This window comes from Alligator mississippiensis, chromosome 7 (assembly GCF_030867095.1).
Source record: "Alligator mississippiensis isolate rAllMis1 chromosome 7, rAllMis1, whole genome shotgun sequence".
NCBI classification, from domain to species: domain Eukaryota; kingdom Metazoa; phylum Chordata; order Crocodylia; family Alligatoridae; genus Alligator; species Alligator mississippiensis.
The window spans coordinates 33,400,067-33,425,249 of record NC_081830.1 but is presented as its reverse complement, the minus strand read 5'-3'; the positions used below and the strand labels follow the sequence as shown (position 1 = coordinate 33,425,249).

General features: G+C 46.8%; 1 protein-coding gene across 1 annotated transcript in view; it reads left to right on the top strand.

The window, feature by feature from the left end:
* Positions 1-2,231: 2,231 nt before the first annotated feature.
* Positions 2,232-25,183, top strand: part of UBE2G2 (ubiquitin conjugating enzyme E2 G2) — a 37,221-nt gene continuing 14,269 nt past the window's right edge. The window contains exons 1-3 of the mRNA XM_006272034.4: positions 2,232-2,350; positions 12,937-12,972; positions 13,061-13,106. Of these exons, the coding sequence (XP_006272096.1) occupies positions 2,308-2,350; positions 12,937-12,972; positions 13,061-13,106 (125 nt within the window). The 5' untranslated portion in view covers positions 2,232-2,307. The remainder of the gene's footprint in view (positions 2,351-12,936; positions 12,973-13,060; positions 13,107-25,183) is intronic.

Below are 25,183 nucleotides of genomic sequence, written 5' to 3'. Positions count from 1 at the left end.
GCAACCTATCATTGCAATTAGTGTCTGCCTAAGCAGTTTGGAATCCTTTGGGTGGAAGATGCTTTGGAAATGTGAGCTACTGTTAGAAATACTGTTAAAAAAAGGCTGTGAAACTTCTCTCGGTTTATCAGTACTCAAAACTGCATCAGCAAAGGAGTAAAAAAAGGGGGTCTCAGTTGTGAAGAAACTGCAGGAGCAAAACCTAGAATTGCAGAGCAAATAAAAGTGATACAAGTTTGCCAAGTGATACACCTTCACACCTCAGTGCCTCACAGCAAACTGCTGTTGTCACCCCTGAATGTTCCAGGCCTAAAAGGTGCAAAAATTAGTGTTGCTACAGTTGCCAAAAGTAAAATACCTCCCCTGCCTCACCTGTGGATAAGATGTGGAAGTACTGTAATTTGAGACACTGCTTCCATGTAACTGGAGATTCTGTGGCTTTTCTCTTGATTGGCTCTTAAGTGTCCCCTTCTTGGTAGTTTGTCAGGATCTGGGGTTGAATTCTGCTGTGGTGCACAGAGCCACCAGCTGTAACTATGACCTTGTGGCCATGGACATGGCTCCCCTGCCAGGCTCAGGTGGTATCCCAGTCCCCTCTAACAGCGTGACTCCCTTCCAGTGTCTGACACCTTAACTTTACCCACCTGCCTTGTGACACTTGCCTTGCACAGACCCCTGTGCTTTGGGCTCCCTCACACCATGTCTGTTATTCAGAACTAGGAGCAAACAAGTTGTGAAAGTGATGAGCTCCATGCTGAGCCTCAGTACAGAGGGCTTTTGGGAAAGAGAATCAGTCCAGCTTTTCTCTTGGCTGTAGGCTCTTCCCTGCATTCTCATTGTGGTCCATCCACGTACGTTCTTACTGCAGCTGCTTCACTTGTATGCTCCTTTCATACTTCTGCCCTCCCCAGCCCATGAATAACCACCTCTCTCCCCTCCCCAGTTAAGTGCACATACACCAAAACGAACTGGAACCAAATGTAAGCAGGGAAATGCATGCCTCCTTTGGCTTAGGCCTCGTCTGCATGTACGTGTTGCTGCTGCCAAATACTGTCTGCTTGCAACACTGCCGAGAAAACATTCACGTGGTTCCCATGCGCATGCTGTGCTGCTACAGCATAAAGTGGCCCGCAGGAAGGCACCAGCAGCTGAAGGGACTGTGGCAGTCAGAAGTCATGGCCCTGTCTACCTATGCCTTCCATTGAAGGTGGGCTGCAGTAAAGCTCAGAGAAGTGGAAAAGCAGGGTTGAATTTAGATGCTCTTGAAGTTTTTCCAGCAGACCAGGCCTTAGCTATCTTTACTGCCATCACCTGAGGCTGGCATTAGCTGGATACCACCACATGGGCAGGGCTTACAGAAGAAGGATTTGAGTGGAATTGCCATCTTTCATCAGGGCAACAGGAGGAGAGGTTTGAGGTGGCATATATTTTTTTGTCATCTCAAAGTTTGTTACTGACAAGAAAGTGCATCTCCCTGACTAAAACCTAGCTCAAAGAATCCGGTCAAAGCAAATGACTGATGTGGTCACTTACAATTTTTTTTTTAATGCTCTTCCTCCCCTTTTCCTTATCCTTTGTATATAGATTACTGTATTCCAGGGGTGTTGAACTCTTCCGGCCCCATGGGCTGAATGAAGGGCATGGGGTTGCTCTGCAAGCTGCATCAGGCCCACAGACTGGCCCCAGGCACTAGAGCCAGTGTACGGACACCTCACAGTGCTCCCTCCAGCCCACCCCGTGCTTCCTGCAATGCCCGTGGCACCGGGTCCAGCTCCAGCCGCTGCACGCACAGCATCAGACCGGCTCCGTGCCTCGGGCCAGCACTGACTGGCCCATGCCACACGAGGCGCACGAGGTCGGGTCCGTCCCGGGGGCAGTCTGGATCTTTGACACCCCTGCTCTATTCCTTTCTGTGTAGTACTGTCTGCAGGGCCACACGCAGCACCTGGCAGGCTGCTGCCTAGCGAGCCAGTCTGTCACAGCCCTTCTCAACCTCTTAGGCCCCCTTGGAAAATCCCGGTGCTGAGCATCCACTCGTGTCTTGAGACCACAGCAACCGGGCTCTTGCAAACCGCTGGGAAACCCCACCGGCCCCGCCCCTGGCCGCAGGCACTGACATCACAGCGCCTCAGGCCAGCACCCCACCGCCCCTCCCACCCCGCGTCCGGCGGACTGCCATAGAGACGGGTGGCTCGCGCGGCGGCCTGGCTAGCTACCGCCGCGCGCGCTCTCTATGGCGGTCGGCTGAACCCGGAAGCGCTGAGGCGGCCGGCTCGGCCCCCTGCGGCGGCGGGGTCGCGGGTGGTCATGGCGGGCACGGCGCTGAAGCGGCTCATGGCCGAGTACAAGCGTGAGTGAGCGGCGGGTGCGGGCGGTACCCCGGGGGGTCTTGGGCCCCGAGGCCTTCAGCCTACCTATTTCTGGCAGACGCGCGCCCCTCGCTTCTCGCCTCCCGCAGCCTTACCGTATTTCTCGGCGACGTGTGGGCGTGGCTTCCCCAGGCGGTGGTGGGGCGGGGGAAGCACGGTGAAAGGGGCTTCCCTGCGGGCTGTCACCCCCCATCCCCTCGGGCGTGGGGCGCCCGCAGCACCCGGCTGCTGTCCACGTCGTTGTGGCTGCCCGGGAGGCGAGGTCCAAACCCAGGCCCACGTAGGCCCTGCGCAACCCGTGGACCTCGCCAGGGCATTTCTGGAGAGTGGAGCTGGGCACCGGGCCGTTTGGCCTCAGCAGTGGAGGCCTGACGGCTGGCATCGGCGAGGAGCGCTGCCTGCGGCAACAAGAAACGTGCATCGTCCCCGCCACCCCCAGCCAGCCGGCCGGCCGCAACCTAGAGTCACTGCTGGGGAGACATCATTGCTCAGGGCAGGGTCCCGCTTGCTGTCCAAGCAGCGCTGCTGTTAAAGAAAACCGAGAGCCGCAAAGCCAAGTGCAAGTGAGATCAGCGCAGTTTTGGACCAAGACTTCAAAACGTTCATCACCCCCTGCCCTCCTTTGAAAGCAGCCAGAGAGGGAGACAGTACCGGCAGGCAGTGCAGGCATCCCAGCAGAGGAAGCCTCCCCCCAGGTTGCTTTGCTTCACCCTGCCCTCACGGCTGCTTTGTTGCTCCCAGCCACAATGCATAAAAGTGCTGTGTCGATCCCACCATTGGCAGGTCTCTAAATGCATGTCTGAATAAAGCCAGGCTGATGCAGATGGCCCGCAGAGACGTTGCTCTGTGTTTTTTCTTGTTTCTAAGTTGGGACAGCAGGCTCGACCTGCATGGCTTGCAATATATGTTGTTGCTGGGCCTGTGGTATTCCCGTTCTTAATTTTCTTAGTTATATGTGACATGGAAAAGGAAAGGACCCTTTCCTCAAAGGAGAAAAGGTCACTTGCTGCAGCTGTTGGATAGATGTTGGACAGAAGGCAGGGGAGATAAGCACCTTTAATATACTAACTCACTGCTGCTCAACCTCTGTGGCTGATGGGCCAGATGGGCAGTGGATGGTCTATGGTCCTGATCTGGTACCTGGGGCAGTTGCAGTGGGAACCCATCTGGCTCTGCAGAGCGGGAGAAGGGTACTTGGCACCTGATGTTGCTGCAGGGAGGAGGGGACATGGCCCAACCCTGATCCAGCAGCCAAGGAGAAAGGAGCAGTGTGGCCTGGCCCCAACCTGCTGCATGGTGCTTGGGGTTTAGGAATTTGGCAGTGAGGAAGGGTGGCCATATTAACTGCCACTGTTCCCCCGCTGCCAAATTTTCCAACCCCTGGCAAGCCCCACGGGCCACATTTGGCTTGTGGGCTGCAGGTTGAGCACCCCAGACTAATTAAACAAGATCTATAGAGAGAGAGAGCAAAGCTTTTGTGAACTAAAGTTCACTTCCTCAAATGACAGCATCTGATGAAGTAAACTTTGGTTCACAAAAGCTTGTGCTGCATGTGCATCTATCTTGTTGAGTTAGTCTATAAAGGTGCATTTCTACCCTGTGTTCTGAGTGACTGCAGACTAACAGCGAGCTACCTCTTTCTGCTTATATATGGTGGAGTTACAGGTCTTCTGATTGTTGAGTACATGCTCATTTTCCTAAACCTGTGGTTCTCAACAGTTTTGGATTCAAGGGACTCCTTGTTAGATTTCAGGCATAGCTTTCGTGAATTGAGCAGCACCCCATTTAAAAAAACTAATGTATTACAGTACTTACCTCTTGGCAGTGATGGGCAGGGCAGCAGCAAGGCAGAGAGGAGCACTGAGGGTGTCCTGACGCTCTGGTTGAGAATTGCTGTACCGTGACGAAATGAGTATGATAAATAGAAGTATCACTGCTTCCAGAATGAGCCAGTAAGCAGCTTCAGGACCTGTTCTTCAGTAAAACAAAGAAACCTTGGCAGTGTCTTGCTTGGTCCAGATAGGAAATACTTAGATAATTGGGAGGTTGATGCCATTTGGTCGCATCAATCCATTTAATTTCTTGTGAATAACTATACCCGAGATGGGATGCAGGAATTTATATAGGCCCTTGTGTGTTTTCACAGTGTGTGTGAAGATTGATAGGGCATGAAGAGTAAGCTATTTGTGCAACTGCACATTAGCAGCAGGTTAACAGCAAGGTATGCTGCAACTTCTTTTGATGCTCTTGACAGTCCTACAAATGAAAGTTCTCTATCACCTTTCAGAAGCGCAGATTTAAAAAAAAAATTACCATCTGCTTGCAATTGGAAGTCTCAACAGTTTTTTTTTGTTTTTGTTTTTGTTTTTTTTTTTAAAGGAAACATTCCCAGTTGAAAGGACATAGCAAATTTCTGTTGGACAAAGCTGCTGATCCTGGTTTTAGTTGTTTGCCTAAATGCTCTGTTCTTGAAACGGTGGGCTTAGTAATCTTAAAAATTGAGCAGAACAACAATAATAATATTGAGCAGAACAACAATACTGCCAGGCATTATATGAATTCCACAGCTCTGCAGCAGGTCCTGATTGGATTGTAGTAGCATCATCTCCTGTTCTAGTTCTGGGTTTCCCTTGAGATGAAACTGGCAAACTATAATAGAATGTAGTCTTCTGAACAGTTAACATCATTGGCAATATTAATATACCATGGAGTAATGTTACCTCTGGAGACTCCAGCTGGAAAGTTTGGTATGCTGAATCTCAGCTTTCATGTCTCTCTGGAATATCCTCCATTCTAAAAGGCATGGAGTTCTTTGCTTACTGTAGTCAAAACCATGTGTCTGTGAAGATAAGTATTTATAGGTAAATTATAAACTGTCTGATGCGTTTTCTCCATCAGGGAGACATAATTGTACTAATAGGCTGTCTCTTACATGTTTGTTACCAAAAGCAGAAACAAATCTAAATCCTAATTTCTCTTCCTTTCTTTTTTGCTGTATGCTGAAGTATTATAAGCAAATGCACAGTCATAGTACTCTGTAGAAGTCACATTTCTATCTTACCCCTAGAATTTTTAGCTTAACTCAGCTTTCGGAAGGGAAACGTATTTTAAAATTTTGCTCATAGTCCTAGTCAAGTCTCTTGAGATGTTCTGTTTTTATTGTAAACTTGTATGTGTATATTTTTTAGTTGAGTTCCTTACCATTTTTGCTTTTGGGCCTACACTTTATATAGAGTGAGATACTTTACTTATTATGTTAGTTATCTTCTATAGTAGTGATGTAGTTGTGTTGCATATTCTTATCTCTGGACCATCACAGCTACATCTAGCAGGATTTGTTTGGCAGTATCTTTTTAGTTCACCAGCAGTATAGTTGGGAGAGATGTTAGACAATCTAAGCTTTTCAGCAGAATTCATATACAGTAGTTGGGCATCTCTGCCAAATTCATAGTTGAGCCAATAAAAGATAGGGCTGAACACATCCAGTTTCTTGGTTATCTTCCATGGAAAGAGTTAACTCTGAACTGTGCCAGAGCCCAGATGCATTACTTTTCAGGCCACATCACAAAGCTCATTTGTTTTCTCTGACTCATGGATATTGCAGGGAGGTGAATAAATAGGTGAGGGTGACTGAAGGCAGATTTAGTTTTTCTTATTTTGGTGGTGATTTGCATGTTGATTGATTTCTATGGCAGATACTTGTGTGGATTCCCTCCCCCCCCCCCCCCCCATATATAGTGCATTTAATAACAGAACAGTTAAGATTGTGATCTTTAATCCTAGTGTTCTGAAGTTAATACTGTGTAAAATCTGAACTTGGTTTAACATTATTCTTGAGAGAGAAGCTTTCTTTTGTTTGAAACTTGTGTTTGAGGGTTTGAAGATTAGAGTCCTCTTCCCAGCTCTGCTTCAGGTTGGCTGGGTGATCCGGGACAAATCTTGCTTCTGATGTCTGAATCTAACCGTTTGAAATGGCGATCCTTTTGAAATTGCATTTCTACAGTCTCCATCTAACAAAGTAGCAGTGTTTGATTATGCATTATATGAGAAAAATATTTCCTTTCTATTAATTGAGAGATTCATTGCTACTAGTTATTGAAGCCATTAGCCATACACACATACAGTGTAGATATGTAAATAACATTCAGCAAAGACTATCCATAGTTAGATCAGACAGTATTAAAAAGTACTTAGAGGGGATATGATCCTTCCTATTTCAGGACAGAAGCCAACATTGTTTCAGTCTGATTGCTCTTACAATTGGAGAAAGCCCATCTGGAGCTGAAAGAGAGAAAGCCTGCACTGCAGCTGGACAGGATATAATCAGCTACTCTCTCATGAAATAGCAAGTGATGAATGTTTAGGCAAGGTCCCTGCAGCTGGTAAATGTTATTTTGAAACCTGCCACTGAAAATGCCCTTCCCTTTCTTGAACAGTATACTTAGAGCTTATCCCTAATCGGTTATTGAAACTCAACCCCTAAAGAAATACTGTAACATGATCATGGTGTCATAAAAATACTTCAGCTTCTAAAACAGTGACAAGGGGGATTCACTTGCCATGACAAGGAATTGTAATTATAAGTGAGGTGGATGAGCTCAGTGGAGGGAATGTTTCTATTGTGGATGAGCATACCGGGCAGGATGGTACCTCAGGGTAAAAACAGACAACCAGCTTGAGGGAGATACTGGCTTAGTCTCTGACTGCCTGGCACCAAAACAGGCAAGGTTTAGCTGCTTATAGTAAGGCTTAAATGGTAATTAAGTGGAATTAGCTGAGGCAGAGTGTTAATTTGAGTAATTCACAGGTACTTAAAGCGGGCATTGAGTTTCATTGTCTGTATGGTGTGGTTTTAGTACACCCATGGGTGTTTATACCCATGCTCTGGGCTGGGCTCTTTAATTAGCTCAGCTCTGAGATTCATGCTGATTAAAAGTACCTGGAGTGTCCCACTTTCGGCATCCCTGCACTGAAAAATGGCGGTGGGGGGCTTTGAACTAAAGCTTGTCAAATGAGCTTTAGTTTAAAGCTCCCCGCTGCCATTTTCAGTGTGGGTATGCTGATACGTGGGACTCCGGAGGCTGCTGGAGCACGGAAATTTCTGTGCTCTAGCAGATTAATTGAGGCTGCTGTAATGTGCTGGCATTACAGTGCATCAGAGCAGGCTCCCTGCACATGTATAGGAGCCCCAAAACACTGGTATGAATCAGTGGTTGTCTGTTTTCAGCCATAGAGAGATTGACTAGTTCAGAAAGGCACAAGCTTCCCTAGGTGAAAGCCTACTTAACTAGATGATACAAATGGACTTTCAGAAAGTAGGAGAATTTAAATGCAAAGGATAAAGGAAGGGTCACTCACTGCTGAGAGGGAGGGAAGAAGGTGGGGGTTGAATAGGTCAGTAGGGATAAACAGGCAGTTAACCCATTAAGGGATATAGAGTTTAAAAAAGCTAGTTCAGGTAATGGGACAAGAATCTGTAGTTTCACTGTGCTTTTGTTTTGTTTTTGTTTTTGTTTTTTTTAGCAGCTCCTGCCTAACTTGGTGTTAGGGATTAATGCTGTGTGCCACTTGGGAACTGGAATCCTTGGGCTTCACTTAGATCAGTAGGAGCCAATCTTTCTGGCGAGCATGCTATAAATTAAGCCCTGCACCACCCAAGTGCAGTTCTTATCCCCTTCCTGTGCACAGTCTGCTTTTCCCTACCCTGTGGTCCCTGCTTGATCTGCGGCTCTTCCATCTGCTCCCTGGTGTATGTTACTCCCAGGTCCATCATGCACAGAGGCTTCCTTTACTGCTTGCAGCACACATAGGTTGGCCACCTGTGAAACTACTAGAGCTGGAGATAAATTGTGGAAATGTGAAAGGAGGATTGACCCCTCTCCAATAGCAAAGCAGAAATGTGGTTTCTTAGTTTCATAGTTGGTAGGGTCGGAAGGAACCTAAGCAGATCATCAAGTCTGACCCCCTGCCATGGGCTGGAAAGGATGCTGGGGTCAAATGAACCTGGCTAGGTGGTTGTCTAGCCTCCTTTTGAAGACTCCCAGGGTAGGGGTGAGCAACACTTCCCTTGGAAGTTGGTTCTAGCTCCTAGCTGCCTTGACAGTGAACTAGCGCCTCCTGATGTCTAGCCTTAATCTACTCTCAGTCAATTTATGGCCGTTGTTCCTTGTTACTCCCGTTAGTGCTCGGGGGAACAGGGACTCTCCCATTGTCTGCTGGTCCCCCTTGGCAAGCTTCTAGGCGGCCACCAGATCCCCTCTCAGCCTTCTTTTGTGGAGGCTGAACAGGTTCAGGTCCCGTAGCCTCTCCACATAGGGCCTACCCTGCTGCCCCCTGATCATGTGGGTGGCCCTCCTCTGGACCCTCTCGATGCTGTCCACATCCCTCCTGAAGTGCGTCGCCTAGAACTGGACACAGTACTCCAACTGCGGCCTGACCAATGTCACATAGAGGGGGAGGATCACCTCCTTGGACCTGCTCGTGATGCATCTATGGATGCATGACAAAGTGCGGTTAGCCTTCCTGACTGCATCCCCACATTGGCAGCCCATGTTCATCTTGGAATCAGTAGCGACTCCAAGATCCTTTTCTGCCTCTGTGCAGACAAGAAGGGAGTTCCCCAGCCTGTAGGTATGCTGCTGGTTCTTCCTTCCCAAGTGCAACACCTGGCACTTGTCCATGTTGAAACCCATCGTATTCTCATCTGCCCACCTCTGTAACCTGTCCAGATCTAGTGTGCTCACTTCTCCCCACATCTTAGTGTCATCTGCGAACTTGAACAAGGTGCTTTTCACCCCCTTGTCCAAGTCGCCGATGAAGATATTGAACAGCGCGGGCCTGGGAACCGAGCCTTGGGGAACCCCACTGTCCACGTCCCTCCAGGTCGAAAATGACCCGTCTACCACCACTCTCTGGGTGCGGCCCTCCAGCCAATTTGCAACCTATCTGAATGTGTAGGCGTTGACACCACAGTCACCTAATTTTTTAATGAGGATGGGGTGAGAGACAGTGTTGAAGGCCTACGTCCACCGCAACACCTGCATCCAAGGCTTTTGTGACCTGGTCGTAGAAGGCAACCAGGTTGGTCTGACAGGACCTGCCTCTAATGAGCCCATGTTGGTTGCCCCTAAGAATAATCTCCCCTGCTGGTCCCTTGCAGATGTGCTCCTGTACAGTTTTCTCAAAGAGCTTCCCCAGGACTGAGATAAGACTAACAGGCGTATAGTTTTCTGGGTCCTCTTTCTTCCCTTTTTTGAAAATGGGGACCACGTTGGCTCTTTTCCAGTCCTCTGGCACCTTGCCAGAGCACCATGAGTGGTCATACAGTTGTGCCAGGTTGTTGAGATTCTGTAAGTTCAAGGCCTGCATCTCTAGCTGTCAAGAGTTGGATATTCCACCAGATGAACAGCTGGTGCCTTGCATGAGCCTACATCAGGACTGTCAAACTTGTTTGGCCCCTGGGCTTAATCTGGATCCAGACCCAGGTCCGGCAGTGGAACAAGCAGCAGTGGCATGAGTAACATCCGGGAGCCATGAGGGTTAACGCAGTTGTCATTTGCTCTGCTGCTGAAATATGCCCTAAACAGCTCTGTACTGCAAATTTTGGTAGCAAGCCCTGCCCCAGCTCATCCCCATGTCAAACTCTTGGCCCCTCCAGGAGCCCTGCAGGATATGACATGACTCCAGTGTCTAGCTCTTTGATGCATCTGCTTTGCAGTGATACACATCTGAGGATTATTTGCTGCTCTGTCAGCTCGAAGTCTGGCATCTGAACATTCCTCTGCCATTTTGGTAGCAGAAATGCCAGTTTAGAAGTGTGCTTACAGTTATGGGAAATAACACAAGTATTCCCCCTCTTGACTTAAAGGCACCATGTTTTCACAGGCCATACATACTACAGCCTCGATTACTGACATTATGCACTGTCTTGACATCAAACACTCTTGGTGAGGCAGAGCGATAACTCCTTGAACTCTCTTGCTTGTCTTTTTTTCTTCTTTCATATCCCTCCTCCCCACCTAAATACTCCCCTTGTAAGGAAGTCTGTTATAGGGATCTTTTCTACTCAGAGGTGGAAAACTAGAAGTCCTGTCTGTAACTGCCTGTTCCTAGTTCTCCAGAGGGTTAAAATCATTCATAAGCCTAAGTTTAAATCTATTCCTAAAATTTTATCAGGAGACTTCTGTGACAGGCTTCTATTCTGATCTTCATTTAGCTAAAGAGCTAGCTCCTTTCAGCCGTTCTAGTTTTTACTCCAGCAGGGTATGAGCAGCCTGGGGCACAGAACTCCATTTCATACCAGTGTCTGAAATGAGATGCTCAGGTATTTAAGTCTACTGTAACTCGGTGAACTGGGAACAGTATGAAGCTACAAATGAAACACATATCGATGAAGTAAAGGTTTGTTTTAGCCAGGCTGTGGCTGTCCTTAGCCCACAAAGATGCCTTAACTAGCAAGCTGCTTCAGCCTGTTCTGTGGTCATCTCCCTGCCTCCCCACCTTGTTTTCCAAGCCATAAACTGGGTCATTTGTGTTCAGCGAGGGGGTATATCAAGCCCTGAAGGCATTTATTCCCATCGGCTCTTCTTGCTTCTTTTCTTTCTACTTCTGGTTCATGTCAGCAATATAGATGCCATCCATTCTGAATTAGTCCAGTGACAACCTAGATCAGGGGCAGGCAACGTTTTTTGGCCGGAGTACTGAAAAACACCACAATGCCTACCTTGGAAGGTGCCGGAGTGCTGGCATGGAAGAAAAACAAAATGAGGGCAAGGGGTACACGGCAGGATGCCCTACTTGTCCGCCACCCCGTGCCCCTTGTCCTGTGCCTCCCAGCCCTTGCCCCCCAGCCTGGGCTCTGTGGCTGTTAGCAGCTACCCTGGCTCTGGGTAGCTGCCGGAGCCCGGGGTGCTCTCAGCAGGGCTTGCAGCATCCCAGCTACCTGCTAGGAGCAGCCCGGGCTCCCAGCTGGCAGCAGCTCCCCAGAGCCAGGGCTGGCTGCAGCCAGGAGGCTCCAAACAGCTGTGCTGGGCTCTGGCATCAGCTCCGCACTGGCACTTGCACCTGCGTGCCGGAGTGGGCAGTGAGGGAGGGGCCTGAGGCAGTGCAGCCCTGGTCTCTTCCCCTGCTCCTGGCACAGAAGTAATGGCAGGCTTTCAGAGCCCAGCGCAGCTGTTTGTAGCCAGCCTGGGCTCTGGGCAGCTGCAGTGGGCAGGCTGCAAACAGCTGTGCCGGGCTCCACAGCTCTAGCGTCAGCTTCGTGCTGGCGGCAACTGCACAGGCACCTCAGGGCAGGCTGCGCTGCCCTGCTGTCTGCTCCGAGGTGCCCATGCAGTCGCCGCCAGCATGGAGCTGATGCCGGAGCTATGGAGCCCGGTACAGCTGTTTGCAGCCTGCCTGCTGCTTGCTTGCTTGCTGCAGCTGCCCAGAGCCCAGGGCTGTGCCAGGAGCAGGGGAGAGACTGGGGCTGCGCTGCCTCAGGCCCCTCCCTCACCCCCTGCTCAGCTGTTTGGAGCCTTCCGGCTGCATCCGGCCCTGGCTCTGAGGTGCTGCTGCCAGCCAGGAGCCCAGGCTGTTCCCAGCAGGCAGCTAGGACACTGCAAGCCCTGCTGGGAGCAGCCTGGGCTCTGTTGCTAGTAGCAGCTACCCAGAGCTGGGGCTGGCTGTGGTGTGCCAAGCAAAATGGCCTTCTGTGCCATGCTTGGCATGCGTGCCGGGTGTTGCCGACCCCTGCCCTAGACACACGTTGCTTTATGCTGTTTCATGCAGGTGGACAGATAAAATACAGCCCTCGTCCAGTATAACTTGAATCTGGTGTAGAATTATCGCATAGAAAATTGAGGGTAAAACTGCACTGGTGTAAGTAATGCAGATATAGTGGTCATGTGTCTGCAGCTTATCCCGGAGTAGCTTTTTACTTGTTGCAAACACACAGGTACCTGCTCCTCCCCCCAGTAGTATTATAACAGTGCCTGCTTTTGTGTACAGTTACCCCTGCATAGCGGCATGTTTGTCTGCTCTGGATTCTGGTGGTGTTCTACTTTAAGTGTATAACATTGATGTCACTTAAACTGGTGTAAACACATCCTTTGCCTTGGTGGTGAGGCTATAGAAGTAGGATTCTCTTCTTGTTTGGATTTCATTCACTCTCCATGCGAATTCAGGACATTCCACCTTTAGAAAGAAAAGTGCACATTTGGGTTTGTGGAACAGTTGGTTTTTCCTCCTAAAATTCAGATTGTTGTAATCTAGAAAACTTGTCCTTGGTAGGTTTAAGATTTAAAGCTAGGTTGGCTAGCAATTCATTTCTTGTATTGTTTATGGAAAGGTGTAATATATTGGTCCTTCTGTTTGGGAAGTCTTGGTAGGGAGAGTAGCATATGATAGGAGGAACTAGACTGTTCCCAAACTTTCCCTGATGTCTAGCTGTTCTTTTATTGTCAAGAAATGGCATGCTAAGGAATAGTAATCCAGTTGAAAGGTTAAACATCTTCCTCTTGGAATTTTCAGTAATATAAAGAGATTCATGTGTGTCCATAACAGTCTTTTCTCATTTTGAATTTTACAGAGTTGACCCTGAATCCACCGGAAGGGATAGTAGCAGGTAAGAAGTTAAATAGATTTAATATATTATAGGTATGTGCCCGTTCCTGTTCTTAGTAAAGCAGTACTGTTCCTTTCTTTTAAAACAGGGCCTATGAATGAAGAGAATTTCTTTGAATGGGAAGCCTTAATCATGTGAGTCAATACTTTGAATCTACATTTTATTTGACTAGCTTGTCATAATGGAGTGTGTTGATGTAGACTATCATTTTTTGTGCAAGAAAACTCGGGTCGTGTTCAGAGGGGATACCATCAGGCTGCAATCTCCTTTTGAATGTTTTCTGTGTTGGTGGACGTGTTACTGAAGTGACTGAAAAATATAGTGCTGACTATCTTAGCAGAGCCACAAGAAATAATATGCCAAGTATAACATACGAGGCTCCCTAGAGATTGCAGGTAGAACCATGACTTTTAACATATACATAAGCCACAAGATGAGTTGCCTGATTCATCAACTGTATAAACTGGTGGGAAAAGTTTCTAAATTGTACAGCAAAGAGGCAATTCAGAAGTAGCAAGTAGAACAGAATGAGCAGTGTAAATTAGGTTTATTTTGGCCTCCAGCATAAATTTTCTTTTTAAATTCTCTAGCTCTTAACCAAGATGCTAGTAAGATTTCGCAAGCTTAGGTCCAGATCCAGTTCAACCTAGTAGATTCTCAGTACAATCCTATTCCACCCAGGTAAAGTCCCTGAAGAAATGATAATGCAAAAGGTGAACGAGTTCTCCTCCATCTCAGGTTTTTTTGTGACTTAGTATAAGGCTACAATGATAGCGTGTTACAGAAGTAGATGTATTAATGGATTTTTCTGGGACTTGAACAGACTGGAATAGTACCTCAATAAAATACCTACATCCATTTAAGCACCTAATAGATGAAATAGGATCTAGTTTTCAGTGTTTATTGCTGGAGAGTTTACAGAATTCCTAGGCATCGTCTACCAAGATCACAAATGTCATCTTAGATTTCTGGAGGGAGCTCAGATAATATAGGGTTTGGTGTGATATAATTAACATCTTGCATTTCACCTAGAAATCAGCTGGCAGTCGGCACAGATCAAGTGACACAGGTGTTCCCTATGGAAAGGTGCTGTATAAGCAGGCTGTCCCATTTGCGACAGCTTGCAGATGTACTTCTGTGCATAATGCCCTGCAAGTATTCTAGTCTGGAGTGGACAGCTATAGCTTATTATAGCTGGCCTACATCTGAAAGGAAAGGGTGCAACCTTCTTGCTGTTAAACTGCTTGTCACGTAATCTCCACAGTGAGTGTTATATGCCTGCAATAGCTTCTGACTTTTGCTGGAGAACTTGCAGAAATTATGGCCTTGGCTTAGTGTTCAAAGGATTGTAGCAGGAAACTGACAGGTTACATCACATCAAAGGAAGTCCCTGCTTAAGAAACTTCTGTTGACAGCTCCCTCTAAATGGAGCCTAGTGACTTGGTAACCTTCCTTGGTGGTAGCTGGGTGACATTCTTTCTTGTACTTCAAGGGCTGGCGGCCTTTAAGAAGTTGTGGGCTGGAACAGCTTGGCTGACACAGGGCCAGGTGGTCTCAGTGGGATGTCATCAGTGAAGGGTTTTTCCTGTGCCTGCACTGGGACGAGGAAACTAGGAGCTGCTCCTTCTCTCAGCCAGCTGCTTCCCATCCCTGGCACATGTGCAGCTCCTAGCTGGCGGGGATCTGTGCTGGGCCTGGGCCATATATTGTTGACCCCCTAGTTGATGCTACTGCACTCTCACAGCTCTGGTAAGAGAGGAGGGAGGGCAACAGATGACATTCCCCCACATGCATCCCCCCATTTGGAGGGTCAGGGTCTTGTCTAAAATTCATTTTTTGTTTGGAGAACATCATTTTGTATTTGTTACATGATCATGCAGACTTTCCCTTTCAAAAGTCTCTCATGCTTTGAAAGAGAAGTTATAACCTCTTCCAGGGTTGTTGGAGGCCGTTTAGGAACATATAACATTTGCTGTCAATCAGCAGCAGAAACTTACTTGTGTTCAGTATTTGCAAAAGTCCCCCACTGTCATACATGACAGGGTTGCACATTCTGGTCTTGCTAGTAAATCTTACTTTAGAGCTGAACAGATTTTCACAAATGTCTTTAAACAGTCAAATTGCAAATTGCCAGTACTGCTTTTCATTAGTGACTAGCAGTAGTTATAAGAGAAAAAAAATAAGGTGGTGGCTTTGGCTAAGCACTATACCTGGAGCTAAACTTCAATATCAACTATATCACAATCATTATCTTCCATAAATATTGAAAGAAGTGATACATGAGATGCACACACCTGTTTGTTACCACAGATGGAAGCATTTCCTCACCTGTATTAATAACTGGAATATTTGAGGTCTTCCTCTCATAAAATCGATTGGGTAACGCTGATTTTTCTGAATAGGAGATTGTTGGTTTAAAATGATACGACCCTTTATGTTAATGGGATTTTGGCCTGGGATGAATATTTATTATTCAAAATGGGACTTGTGAATGGTCTCCACTTCCAAAAGTAGGATTAGATACTAGAGGTGCACCAATGTATCAATGTCATATTGGCTCGACACCAATAAAAGGAAAATTAACATTATTGGCTTTTTTGGGCTGGTGTAGTTGATAACGCATTAATAAATATAATATGCCATCTGGTTGGGGCCCCCAGACCATGGCATGCACATGGCCAGAAGTGCAGCTGGGCAATGTGGAGAGCAGCACCCTGCAGGTAAGTCTGTGGAGGGGAAGGCAGATTGAGGCCCCCACGGTGAGGGAGGGAGTAGGGTAGGGGCTGGAGCTGGGGGCACTGCCCAGCCAGGGCAGTGAATTTGACCCTGGGGCTGAGGCAGGGAGCAGGACAGAGCCACGGGCAGCTTGTCCAGGGGGCAAGTGGGGAGGGAAGAGCTCCCTGCTGCTTTGTGCACCTCTGGGAAAGGCATGGGGGGGCATGTGCTCCCCCCTCCCCAGATTTGTGCATGGGGCAGAGGCAGGCTGCCTGTTGTGGGCTCAGGGCTGTCTGCCCTGCTGCCTTTTGCCTCAGGAGCTGCGTGCTGACGGCATACCCCCTGCCCACCCAGTGGCAGCAGGGGTAGTGAATTGTGCCTCCTGCTGCTGGGCGAGCAGGGGATGTGGTGGGGCTACCATGCGACTCTCAGGGCAGAGAGCTCTGAGCCCACAGCAAGCAGTCTGCATCTGCCCTCGCCCTGCTTGGCTCCACTTCTAAACGTGTCCCCGAGCTTAAAAATGGCGGTGGGGACACTTGAACTAAAGCTCATTCACTGAGCTAAACTAAACTAAAGCTCAGGACACTGATCCCCTGGATGAACAGCCATGGCTCCAATCTGCTCCCTGTCCCAGCCCTAGGGTCCCATTCACCACCCTGGCTGGGTAACACCCCCAGCTCCAGCCTCTGTCCCTGCCCCACTCCCTCCCTCACCATGGGGCTGTCAATCTCTGGCCCCCCCATGCCCCTTCCTCTCTGCTCACTTACCTGCAGGGTGCTGCTCTCCCTGCTGCGTGGCTCTGCTCTTGTAAATCAGTTACCAGATCGGTATTGCCCAATATCATAGAATCATAGAAGTAGGGTTGGAAGGGACCTTGTAGATCTTCAAGTCCGACCCCCTGCCTGGGCAGGAGGGAAACTGGGCTCAAGTGACCCCAGCCAGGTAGGCATCGAGCTGCTTCTTAAAGACCCCCAGCGTAGGAGCCAGCACCACTTCCCTTGGAAGTTGGTTCCAGATCCTAGCCGCCCTGACTGTGAAGTAGTTCTTACGGATGTCTAATATAAGCCTACTCTCCAACAATTTGTGGCCGTTATTCCTTGTTATCCTGGGGGGCGCTAGGGGAAACAAGGTCTCCCCCAAACCCTTCTGTCCCCCCCCTAGTGAGTTTATAGGTGGTCACAAGGTCCCCTCTCAGCCTTCTCTTGTGAAGGCTGAACAGGTTCAGGTCCTGTAGTCTCTCATTGTAGGGTCTGCCCTGCTGTCCCCGGATCATGCGGGTGGCCCTCCTCTGGACCCTCTCAGTGTTGTCCACATCCCTCTTGAAGTGGGGTGCACAGAACTGGACACAGTACTCCAGCTGCGGCCTGACCAGTGTTGCGTAGAGGGGGTGGATCACCTCCTTGGCCCTACTCGAGATGCACCTGTGGATGCACGACAGGGTCTGGTTAGCCCTGCCGACCGTGACCTCACGTTGTCGGCCCATGTTCATCTTGGAGTCAATGATATCAGGTCTAGATAGTACAGTCACCCGTACTTTAAAACTGACAACATTTACAAATTGCAGCTATTGACTACTGTTCTACCTTCCTCAAGAAGTTTTGTATCTTCACTTCTATATACAAAAAATATGCCTGGTGAATAATCGGCTATCGGTATCAGCCAAGAAAATCTCTATCGGTGTACCCCTATTTGGTACCTAGATTGATATGCCAAATGACAGATATCAATATCTACCTTGTAGACATCCAAACCCCAAGATGCTGGGTGTGATGTCTTATACCTTGCCTTACATTAGGATGTGGTTGTCAGTGTTATCAAAAGTAGTATCTCGGTAGTTGTTAGAATGGACCTCCCAGTCGGAAGTAATTTATAAATAGTGTCTCAATTTGGTTGAGTGTTGAAATCTCTTAGGGCTCAAAACATTCCTTGTAGTAGAGAAGTACTGATAGCTTGGAGTTTCTTTTTCTACACAGGAGTGCCTTGCCGTTGAATAGAGCTTGCCCTGAGAACACATGCTGAAGACATTTGAATGTGTATGTCTAAATATAAAAGCATTTGTTATCATAAAGCAGATGTAAATAACCAAAGGGATTCCTGCTGACATAGAAAATGAAATCCCCTTCAGCGTAGGCTTTCAGGTGTGTTTATTGTGGTCTTTGCTAGTGCAAATTAAATATTATTACTGTCTTATTTGTTTTTATTTGGTGTGCCCTGATAAAATTGCAGTTTAACACCTGCTAGATCTGGAAGGTAAAATGTAATAATCAGAGAGGTTCCTTTAGCTTAGTCCTCATCTTGGTTGATTTTTCTTTTTTACAAAGATAAACTTTTATTAATTAGAAAATTTTAATGGCTAGACAGAGCAAACTTATATTTGCATGTAAACCTCTTCATTGTGTGCAACCCAAGGTTGTGGTACTGTTTTAACACTGCATGAGATTCAAGTACCTAAAGAAATTATACTGGAATGAAATAACAAGTATGGTCTCACATCCAAGCAGATGAAGTACCAAAGGGATATATGCAGTATAATGGGAAAATAGTAAAGATAAGGATATTTTTTTTATTTAGACTAATCTCAAATACCTTTTAATTGTAGAGATGTGTGTATGACTGTGTCTGTGTGTACTTATATTAAAAAAAGAGTGGTTAAAAATCTTAAACTCAAATGTGGTCCCTATATAAAAGCTCCAGCAGGTCAAAATAACCTTGAGAAGGGGGAGGTGGGTGTGGGAATTGTTCATTGAGACTAAAGATCAGGGTGGATTTGATTTAAATCAAATCCGGTTAAATCATGATTTAAATGGCTGGCCAGGAAGCCTCGATTTAATCATTGTTTTTTACAGAAAGTGCATTCTTGTTGATTGATATCCTCTATTAATTTAACTTCTTGAAACCTTGCACTTTTACAGAGAGGTAAGGGCCTGACTGTGTATACAAACTTGCAGAGAGACAAGAGGGCTGATGGGTAGGCATTCAGGTCTGTTATCTCTCATCTCCATATACTGCTGTTAAGGCTGTTATCTCTGGAGACACAAATCCATAGTTTGAGAACTGAAACTTCTTTAATCTTTACTAATCTATAGAGGAACCTCTGGGAACCCCATAAGATTGGGTCCCTAATGTAGTCCATGGCCAGTTCTGACATTTATAAAACTTTTCTAAAAAGGTTACATGAATATATTATCTCAAATGGTATATAATTAGAAGTTACAATTCCTATTCCACGATGATATCTTTGAGCTTTAACCTATCTTAAATTAAAACAATCTTTATATAGGTTTATTTTTTTAAGAGCATCTTAACAAAAAATTAAAAGTATAATTAAATAAAAAAATCTGATTATTGTCTTTAAGAAACAACTCATTTTTAAAAACACCTTGCTGAAGGCATTTCTTTGCTATCTGAAAGCAGTCGAATAAACAGATTTCTGCAACTTAGATCATGCAGCAAAGGCCCCAGTTGTCCATGTAGTATGTCGATAAGTCTCCAAACGTCAAGGAATGTCATCAAAATACTGGAACAGACTTTGGCACCATGTGGGGTCCAAGCTGCTTTAGCATGTTGTGCAGGATCACAAGTTTAAAGTTTCAGGGACAGGTACATTTGCCCTATTTAGTTATAGGATTCGGGCTTGTGAACTTCAAAAGCAGAATGCTGTGAAAGCATCTGTTGTTACAGGAACAGTTTAACTCCAAATGATACAAAAACACTCCGTGTTTACACTTTATTAGCCTAAAGGTTGTTTTGTTTTAAAACGGTAAACAGGACAAATTGAAGCCAATTTTTCCAAAATCTGTCTAGAAATTAATTAGATCTCTGTTTAGACCTAGGCCTGTTGTTGAGAGCAAGTCTTCTTTGAGTGTGGAATTCCCCTTCCCAGGATGAGATTGTAGCTTTTGGTCTCTTTCCAGCTTCTTTCACAAATGAAAAAACAACCATTTACAAATGGACGCAAAACAATTATTATAGAATTAACTGTCCTCTCATCAATATGCTTCCCCTGTTATTTTACCAGACACCTGCATGGTGGATTTCATTCCCTTGTCTTTTCCCCCTCCCCTCCCTTTTAGAGTCATGGAAAATGAGGGTTGGAAGGGACCTCAGGAGGCCACATCTAGTCTAACCCCTGCTCAGAGCAGAACCAGCCCCAACTAGTTCATGCCAGCCAAGGCTTTGTCTAGCCGGGTCTAAAAACCTCCAAAGATGGAGCTTTCCTAACCTCTCTGGGTAACCTGTTCCAGTGCTTTACTACCCTTCTAATGAGAGTTTTTCCTATTATCTAACCTAAACTTCCCTTGAGCCCATTGCTCCTTGTTCAGTCATCTGCCACCTCTGAGAATAGTCCAGCTCCATGCTTTTATGAACCACCCTTCAGGTAGTTGAAGGCTGCTATTAAATCCCCCTCAGCTGCCTTTTCTCTAGACTAAATAAGCCCAGTTTCCTCAGTCTCTCCTCACAAGTCACATGCTCCAGCCCTTGAACCATTTTTGTTGCCCTCCATTGGACTGTCTCCAATTTGTTCACATCCTTTCTGTAACGAGGGGCCCAAAACTGGACACAGGACTCCAGATGTAGCCTTACCAATGCCAAATAGAGGGGAATAATCACTTCCCTGGGGTGTGAGATTTTTAAATCCTCCTTTTCCAGCATTCTGCCTAGGTTTCTTGGATTGGTGCTGTGCACGTATAAGTCTGTGATGGGGATCTGGCTGTAGCAGATACAGGTGATCCAAACTCCAGCTTTCTTTAGGAAACTGCAAAAGCATCTTCTTTGAGAGCCTTGCTAGCTTTGATGCTCATAATGCTGGCCCACCATTTTGTTTCTAAACTATTCACTAGTCAGAGTTGGGGACCTGGCCTTAAGCTGAATAGTGACCGCCTCCCTCCCCTCCCCTCCCCTCCCCTCCCCTCCAAAAGAGAGATGTGCCTGGGACCTCATAGTTTTTTGAGGAGTTAAACTATGACTATTAATTTTTAGTGTTTAGCTTCATCCTAGACTCCAGAACAACAATTTGTATTTGACAATTGGGTGGTCACTTGAATTCCCTTATGTTTGGACTCAGTGGATCAAATTTGGGAGTAAATAGCTGGGGTAAGGTGATACCTTTGCAAGTGTGTAAAAACGTAGAGGAGGGTGTAGGTTTGTGGGAAATGAGTTGAGAAGACAACAAGTTATAAGTGACATCAGCTAAGTTGCCTTTGAAGTTAGTGTCTTTGTTTTGGTTAGGAACAAACACAGGAGTTGTCTCAGAGTTGTGGTTCTTCTCATTTGGTGCCTGATCTCTGGCTGCAACCAGTGGAAGGTAGAAGAAAAACCCCCTTCATTTGCAGTGTTGGTATCACAGATTCACAGAAGTTTAGGGCTGGAAGGAACCTTGTGAGATCATCAGGTTCAGCCCCTCTGCTGTGCTCAGGAAAGACTGCTGGGGTCAAACAACCCCAGCAACGTGTGTATCCAGTCTCCCTTTGAAGATCTCAAGGGTAGGTGCCTACACCACCCCTGCTAGGAGTGTATTCCAGAGTCTGGTCACATGAACCGTGAAAAAGATTTTCCTTGTATCCAGACTAAAACTTTCTAGGAGTTTATGACCATTGCTCCTGATTTTCCCCTGGGGCGCTCTGGTGAATAGTTGTTTGCCTAGCCCCTCATGCTCATCCCTGATATACTTGTAAGCTGCCACCAGATACCCTCAAAGTCTTCTCTTTTCTAGGCTGAACAGTCCCATATCTGTCAGCCTTTCCTCGTATGGCTTGCTCTTTAGGCCTCTGATCGTATGGGTGGCTCTTCTCTGGACTCGCTCAAGTTTTTCCACATCCTTGTTGAAGTGCAGTGCCCAGAACTAGATGCGGTACTCCAGCTGCGGCCTCATCAATGCTGAGTAGAGTGGTAGAATGACTTCCTTTGTTTTGCTTGAGATGCATTGGTTGATTCATGCCAGCGTATTGTTTGCTCAGCTAACTAGCATCACACTGGTGGCTCGTATTCATTTTATGATCAATAATGACCCCCAGGTCCCTTCTGGATGTGGTGCTAGCTAGCGTAGCACCACTGAGCCTGTAAGTTTGTTGCGGACTTCTCCTCCCCAGGTGGAGCACGTTACAATTTTCAGTGTTGAACAGTATCTGGTTCTGGTCCGCCCATCTAACTAATCTGTCTAGGTCCGCCTGGATCATCAGCCTACCCTGATGCATAGCTGCACTTCCCCACAATTTAGTGTAATTGAAGACACAATTTAGTAGCATTGATGAACTTTTCCAGTGTGCTTGTCACCCTTGCATCCATATCATTGATGAAGATGAAAAGCCCCAAGTACCGAACCCTGGGGGACCCCACTGGCTACTTTCCGCCAGATCAACACAGATCTATCTATTAGTGCTCTCTGGGTCCAACCCCACAGCCAATTTCCCACTGTAGCAAGACAGAATAAGATTTTTCCTTTAATCCCTGTCAGTCCCTGTTTGGCTTTCCCCACAAGCAGAAGGGTTTCTGTTCCTTCATACATTTCTGTTCTGTCTGCCTGGTTGTCAATCTTCCTTATCCACATTCATATTTAAACCTTCTCCTTTACTCCCCTTGACTTCTTAGCCTTAATGGGAAAGTACTGGAGCAAGTTCCATTAGCTAACAAATTTGCTGTGCCTCCAAACTTGCAGGCAGACGGACCTTTCTGCCACTGACCCATAGGTTCTCTGGATCTGAATGTATCCTAATCACTCTGTTTCTAGTGTAGCTGGGCTTCAGCTTGGCTAGATCTGAGTGAAGCTTCCTGCCTGGCTTTTGGGGCTTAGCCATTTAATTCTTGATTTCTCTTTCTGCTTACAGCAGCATAGAATTTAGCACATTTTGGTGTAAGCATGCCAAGCAGGGAGGCAAGTGGAGATTCCTCAAGAACACAGTTAATTTTTCTGCTTTCTGTCCGAGGTAGAGAATGTCATTGCTGAGCTCTTTTGGCTTGGGGGCTGGAAGAAAGTCCCACAGACCTTTCAGACATACATGGGAAAGCAGTCCTGAAGGGAGAATCACCCACAACTCCCAGAAGGGCTATGTGACTCTGGTACACCTACCTGGAGCTGCAGCCTAAATTGAATGACTCCCTTCAGCAGAAAAATGCCCACCTCCCACTTTGGGCAAGTGGGTACTGGACATGTTAGGAATCACACACACTGTTAATTTGTCCTGCATATCTTCCATCACAGTGTGTGCACTTGGGCATCTCCCACTTTCCACAGAGAGAATTTCTGTCTTGGAGAGGTGATGACATCTATGTATGTTGCTCCCACTCTTTGAAAGATTGGAAGGGCTTGTAGCAGCACTGGGTCTGATGTACTTTGTGAAAAACAAAGTTCAAGATGGGCTGTGTCTCTCGCTGGCAGTCTCTCTGCTATACATTTTAGAGACGTGACACCCAGATTGAGAACCAGGTAAACAATGAACATAAAGTAGAGAAGAGACTGAGGCCTCTAGCATGTGTTCACATAATGGCACAATTGGATCTGTACCCTGATCCTAACAGTCACACCTCCTGCTATGCCATGTTGGGATAAGGGGTGAAATCCCAATTGAGCCAGTCCCAGTTTCCCCCTGCAGCAGCAAGCAAAAAGCAGTGCCTGGTGAACGGGTGTGGTCTTGGGGCTGGAACTGCTAATCAGCTGACTGATGATCTTGGCTCTAGAACCACAGCAGAGCAAGTTTGACGCAGTTGTGGTCCTGGAGCAGGGGCCACCCATCAGTTGACTGTGGGTCCCAGCATCAGGGCTGCACTGAGGCTGGTCCCAGAGCCCCACCATGCATCAGGCTGTATGGCAGGGACTCTGCTATACCTTCAATTTAAGGTGCAGTGGAAGCCAGTCACAAAATTACATGCGACTTGTGGAATCATTTTGTGGCTTATTTCTTGTTTTATTGTGCCATTAATAGCATGAGCATGTGGATGTGTTACTACTGAAGACCTGATTCATTGGTTAATTGAGTCTTAAATGTAACTTTTTGCCATGGGCCTGACTGACTGCAATAGGACAACATTTTTATAAGGTTTATCTTCCCAGCCCTTGCTGAAGTATACATACACGTGCCTTGTAAAACTGGCTAGTAAGAGTGAAGTCCCTAGTGGACTCCATGAAGTTGTTTCATGCTTGTACTGCTTAAGCTAGGATTATGCTTGTTTGATTTGTTGGACCCTCGGGTCGGCAGTGAGTACATGGGAAGAGCTTGCATCATCCTCTGCCTTGCCATGAGCTTCTGTATCATCCTTCCCAGCCAAATACTGCAAGTATTCGACTCTGGCTGGCACAGTGCTTTATTGCTAGTGTAAGGGGAGCCCAGTCCTTGCATCAGCAAGAAGCATGCTTCCACGGGCTAGGAGCCATCTTTTCTGAGAGGGTTCCCAGCCATGGGGACCACGTGCAGCTGGGACTGAGAATATCCACACCTGATAGGGATTCCTGGTCTTGATGTGTTCATGGCAAGCTGTGGGGCACTGCTGCAGTCTCCCAGCCATGGAGGTGCCTGGAGCACCCTATGGCTGGGAGACAGCAACAACTGTGATCTCCCAGCCGCTGCCTGAAGTGCGCCCTGCACTTCTGCAGCCAGGAGACTGCATTGGCTGCAGTCTCCCAGCCCTGTAGTGCATTGTCCTTCTCAGTGCCTAGGAGATCACCTACATGTGCAAATTTAAAGATGGATAGAAACCTGATATAAAGTTCTTACACATTTTCAAGCAATAATGTGGCTGGTTGGCCCTTTTTAAGGTGCAGTAGTTAATTTGCACATGTAGCCAATCTAAATTACTGCACAATTAAGATAATTGTGCAATAGATGTAACATGTAGAGGAGGCCACAAGGTCAGATGAGATCAAAGCATGAGGCACTGAGCCTTCAAGTTATGTGAAGTTATTGAGGCCTTTACACAACAGGTGATATGACTGCAAAATGATACTGTGCTATTGAACATCAGTGCTTTTGGCAGACTGCTTGAACTTAATGTAGTGGGCCTGAGTAGTTTCAGCCTGAATGCACCTTTCTTGTGTGCCATATTAGTAGTAAATGCCATTTTTGTTTCACTTAGTTTCTCTTTGAACTTGATCCCTGCCCCAATGATTGGCTAAAAACAAAGCCATCAGGACATTTAATACAGGTTGCAACCCAATGTGCACCTTTTTAGTGCATCTTAGCAGAAAGGCCCTCAAGGCTTGTTAAAGTAGCATCTATCAGGGGAATAAGAGGCACAAGAAACCAGACACACAGTTGCAGGATTTCAATACGCATGTCTTTAAACTGTGGCTCAAATGAATGCAAACTCTTAGAATGAACCGCTGAAACACAGGACCAAATTATCTTGACTAAATTTGGAAGGACAAAGGAAGGGAAGAATGACAGGGATAGGTGTAACTGATTCTTGCTGTGTCACGGCTGATATCTTTCTCTGACTTTAAATACGCTGCTTGTTTTCAGCCCTTTCAGTTTCTCTCTCTCTCTCTCACCTGCCAGTACAGCCA